The following is a 4,862-nucleotide window of genomic DNA, read 5'->3' as shown; positions in this document are numbered from 1 at the left end:
ATGAGGACTCCCAAGATCATGAAGCTATGAGAAATTATTACTTCAGCTCAGGTTTTGCAAATCTAAGATGAGGGCTCTCACACCTTTCCAGAATTAAGGCTGTGATCAAGGAGGTTGGAAGAGAAGCCTACAGAAGTGTATTCCTTTTTTAAATAACCATTTGATTAAGTTTAAGAAACAAAAGGGTGCTTGTCTTCATCATTGACAAAGTAACCTAACCAGATTCTTTACTGGCCAGATGAAGGCAGGTGAATCAGGAAGGTCTTGATTTTGTATCAATCATGGAAGTGAGCAGTTGCAGGCATGCATCTTGGAAGTTCATGCCAGTACCCTGTGGGGGGCACTCAGAACCAAGGGAAATAAAAGGCAGGCCTATATTCACCTTCTTTGGATTCTTTTTTTCACTTGAGAAGCTGAGTTATGTGAATAATTCTGGTGTTTTGTGTCCATTACATTATTTCACTTTTGATACTTACCTGGCCTTTACTAGATACCCATGAAGGGCTTTAAGGTCATGCCTTTTGTTAGCAAGAAGCTTGATTTTTTTTTACAAGATTATATTAGAAATTTTGATCCCAGGGTGGTTCTAAGGAGGTGGTCTGACTTTTCTTGGTCCACATACTGCTTATTAGGTTTAAAAAAAGAGGTAATTGCAGGGAAGACATACTCCTCTCACTTCTCATTTCTGAGCACTGTCAATTCTCAATGAACTGGCACATCACCTATGATCTCTCTCTCTCTTTACTGGAAAGAAGTGTCCCTAGTATCTGCCATTTTTCCAATTTAGCCAACCCCCCAACCACAAAAACAAAAAACAAAAAACAAAACTCTTACATCTGAGCCAAATATTCAATGACATTAATTATCAAAATTAATTTATTAAAAGTATTCAAAGACCACGTCAAAGTTTAGCTGCCTTCAGGACAATTTTTGGCACTCAAAATGGACAATGTAGTTTTCTACACAGCAACACTCATTCTATTACACACACCATTTAACAATTCAAACATAGACCATTTCAGTTTTAGTGTTATATGAGATAACAGTACTGATGATCTGTAGTCATAAGAACTTCAACACCCTTGCACACAGTAAACATTTTAATATTACTTACTCGTAAATAACTAAAACTAAAACCACTATGTGGTAACATGGACTGGTTTAGGGAAAGATATACAGCCAGCTAGCTAAGGCCACATAATCCCAGATCTATTGATTTTAAATGCTCTTGGACCAACAGTATCGTATCATACCTTTTATGAGAACTTTTAGCCTCACATTCCTCTCTTTCCAGTGTGAGACACACCACATTTAGACCACTTTCTCCCTGTGTTCCTGACATGGCTATGGAAGCCGTCAGAATACAAGCTTCTCCTAGACAGTTACCAGCTTCCTGATTCACTATCTAACTCTGAATCAATAGTTCTGAGTGATGTTTCCTGAACACCCAGGCTAAATTCAAGGTCAGTCTTTTTGGCAGGTCACAGCCTGTCCCCTTAGGAAAAAAATGAAACGTCCTCCACTTTTGGGCTCCCTTTTTCAGCTCATGTAGCATGGGACTCTGTGGTGATCTGTGGCTTTTTACACAAGTCCTGGTAGAATTCCGACTCCAAGAAACGAGGATAAGAGTTGTTCTCCATCAAGCTGTAGACCCTTTTCTGGGCAGTTGTAAAGCAGCCACTTGTAGCCTCTTGTATATTTTGGGCAATCAGAGTTTTGGTTTGAAAGTCTATGTTTATCTGAAATTGAAAAAAAAAGTGGTTTAATCCATATTCAGAGTTATAGATTGATACCGGCTTAATATTTGAAAACAAAAAGGAAAAGCTATAATGTGTGATTAGCCTCACTAGCCAAGTCATTGAAGAAATTAAATTCACCTAACTGAAAACAAGAATTAAGTGAAAAACATTTTTACTCCCCCCACCCCTTAAATTTTATGTCTTCTGTTTCGGTGCTAAGAATGTTAAAAATACTCTGAAATGAAGAACTTTTTTCCCCTTTACCTCTTTTGGAGCTTCTTTTTCTATGAAATCAGTATATATTTTTCTTGCTTTTGAGGACAGCTTTTGGGGTGACTTGGTTTTTTTGAAGTCTTCACAGGCCAGCCAGAATTCAATATTTTCTTCACAAAATTCAGATTTTAAAAAAGCCCTGAATGCAGCAAGACCATCTGGGGGGGGGGGGGAGGGCAGAGAAGAAAGCACACAGAATGTGAATTGAGTGACCAATTAATCTCTTATATTTTGTTTCCCAGAACTACCATTCCCCCCGCCCCGCCCATATTTTATTATTTCTGGATGATAGCAATTTTCTAGATTTCATTCCAGCCTCTAATCCTCAGAATTTAGATCTTTAAAAGCTAAATTTCTAGTAGGCAAAATGCTTAAGTTGGCACACTGCTACAAGAATATAAATAACTTTGCTGTTAATGTAAATATTTATAGGGGAGCCATAAATTCTCTGGGAACTAAACCTCCTGGTAACATTGCATGCAGTGGAAACGCTGATTCAACCTTAAGGAAGAGCCACTGCCAGTACAATCTAGGCTGATTTATGTAAAGTGAATAAACCACACTTGCCCATGGTTAAATAGAAATGAAGGAGAAGGATAGGCCTTATAGTACTAGTGACTGTAATGTTGAATTCCCCTTGGGCAATCTGCTCTTCTGTCATGTGAGCACCTTTCTAGGCTCTTGTGATACTTGAAGTAGATCAAATTCAACAGGTTAACTTACATTTACTGGCTAGCAGCTCATCAAATGCTTCCGACCACAATTGTGCTTCCTCAGGGGAAGGCCTGCAAAAGAAGGTTTGCATCAGCTTGTGCACTTCACACTTCCCCTGTCCAGTTCAGCAGCTCGCTATTCACACTGGCAAGTATAAGACTTTCAACTTACTTGATGAAGGTTTGCTGTTTGCTTTTCTTGCCATTTTTGGGCTTCCCAGGAGAGGATGAATTTTGCAAGAAGTAGCTCAAACGGGTCTTCCAATCTTTTAATCTTAAAAAAACAAACAAACAAACAAACCTAACATTTGAAATTGCTCCTGCAGCTGAAGGCATTTTTACCAAATAAAGTCACTCAGTAGCGACCAACTAAATAAGACAAAGTAAGGCCTCTTCAAGTCGGTCTTACTCATTTAACATTTAAACCTAGCACCTATGCACTGAACACAATTACTTTCATTCATGCATTTGAACATAAATGCTACTTTTATAACTGAGGATAAAACTACCTAAAATTACTAGGGTATTTAAATGAATTTAGTTTGCATACTTCAAATGGCAGACGCTATTTCTGGCCCACAAAAGGCAGTAGTGTTTCTGCAGCCTTAATTACAATTCTGAGACATTTCACACTTGATGAAACTGCCTGGAGCCAGCGGGTACTCATTTCCCTCCTACCCTTGGAGCAGGAGGCCCTGGACCACACTAGACGCAGTGAGGTGTGTGTGTGTGTGTGTGTGTGAGTGAGAGAGAGAGAGACAAAGAGAGAGAGAGACTGAGCCCCCTACTCCCACCACAGCACTCATTTTAAGCAGATGATGCATGCTCCACCGACGTTCCTGAATGATATGCCGTTTAATTTTAAAAAACAAAAACGATTTTAAAACGAAAATATTCAGAACCAGCCGAAATATCTCCATCCCACAAGCTGATCAAAACATACAACGCAAGGTACCAATGCTGGGGATGCACTTCAGCTGCAGGATTGTCTGATGTTATTTTAAATTCAGGGGACAAAAAGCCAGCTCGCAATTTCTTAGGCGCATCTACCACTGTCTCCGTATCAAGAATATTTTTTTCAGTTGCTAAACTACCCGAGAGTCCTTCGCTCACGTCACAAAATCGGCACATAACACACAGATTTAACCTGACTTAACGAATTGACCTTTCCCATACATATATATGGAAAAAAAAAATATTTTTTCCTGCAGAGGCAAAGGTTTCATAGTTTCCTATGTCAAAACCGAGCCCGAATGTGTCGCGTTTGCAGCAGACCCGCAGAGCTAGGTCTGCAGCGGGTGGTGGGAGAGAGAAGAAAGCCGTACTCACAGGGTCCGCTTCATTTTCCCCCTCTTCTCCTCGCTCTTGGGGCTGTTGCCTGCGCTCTTGTCCATGGATCCGCAGTCGTGCTGGACAGCCAGGAACATGGCACTTTGCATTCTCCTCCTCCTGCTGGCGCCGCCGCTGTGTGCGGCCGGGCGCGCGCCGCCGCGGTTATAGGAGGTGAGGCGAGGGGGCGGGGACTCACGCCTCCGGTCCCGCCTTCAGCGGGCACCGATTGGCCGGCTGCAGACGGGCAGGGGGCGGGGGCAGCCCCGGCCTGTGGCAGGCCCGGTGGCCCGCGAAGGGTCTCGAAGCGAGGCCTGCTGACGTCTACGGCCCTGGCTTCGTGCGCACTCGGGCCAGACGCGGCGGCTTGCGGGGTTTGGTGTGGGATCAAAGACCTTTCGCAGCGACCTTCGTCTTGCGGTGGCGGCCCCCGGCGACGGCAGGGAGCCAAAGTTGGCTGCGGGCCCGGCGGGGGCGCTCGCCGTCTTCTCCCCTCCCCCCCCCGCCAGCCTGCTCCTGGCCGCGTTCGGGAGCGAGGATTCCCTGGCTGGCAGGGAAAGCTGCTTGTTGCGAACCAGAGTGCAACTGCCTTATTTCGAATTAAGGTTGTTTTCGCCTCATCTCTTGGTTTGTAAACTGAGGCCGTGGGAGACCCTCACCTATTCCTGTCTGCGACTCCGTTTAGTTTGGGGGGAGGAAACGAGGGAGGAACAGTGACGATTCGAGGGGCAGGTGGTGTGACCTACTCTGCAGCTTGCCGGGGCGTCTTGAACACTTTTGGCAATGAACAACAAAACAGGGAAGGAAC

General features: G+C 43.8%; 1 protein-coding gene across 1 annotated transcript; it reads right to left on the bottom strand.

The window, feature by feature from the left end:
- Window positions 1-848: 848 nt before the first annotated feature.
- On the bottom strand, window positions 849-4,213 carry RGS2 (regulator of G protein signaling 2). The gene is made up of 5 exons (XM_027074955.2): window positions 4,055-4,213; window positions 2,898-2,999; window positions 2,736-2,797; window positions 2,004-2,170; window positions 849-1,739 (listed from the first exon to the last, which is right to left on the bottom strand). The coding sequence occupies exons 1-5, from the start codon at window positions 4,162-4,164 to the stop codon at window positions 1,545-1,547; spliced, it is 636 nt and encodes a 211-aa protein (XP_026930756.1). The 5' UTR covers window positions 4,165-4,213; the 3' UTR covers window positions 849-1,544.
- Between the last annotated feature and the right edge of the window lie 649 nt (window positions 4,214-4,862).

The sequence above is a fragment of the Acinonyx jubatus genome, chromosome E4 (genome assembly GCF_027475565.1).
Source record: "Acinonyx jubatus isolate Ajub_Pintada_27869175 chromosome E4, VMU_Ajub_asm_v1.0, whole genome shotgun sequence".
NCBI lineage: Eukaryota > Metazoa > Chordata > Mammalia > Carnivora > Felidae > Acinonyx > Acinonyx jubatus.
The sequence above is the reverse complement of the archived record's forward strand: the minus strand, read 5'-3'. Positions and strand labels throughout refer to the sequence as shown.

Coding starts and splice junctions, on each gene's coding strand:
- RGS2 (XM_027074955.2), bottom strand. CDS start 4,164: ATGCAAAGTGCCATGTTCCTGGCTGTCCAGCACGACTGCGGATCCATG. Junction 3,000..4,054: donor GGGAAAATGAAGCGGACCCT/GTGAGTACGGCT, acceptor TGTTTTTTTAAG/ATTAAAAGATTGGAAGACCC. Junction 1,740..2,003: donor AAAAAGAAGCTCCAAAAGAG/GTAAAGGGGAAA, acceptor TTTCAATTTCAG/ATAAACATAGACTTTCAAAC.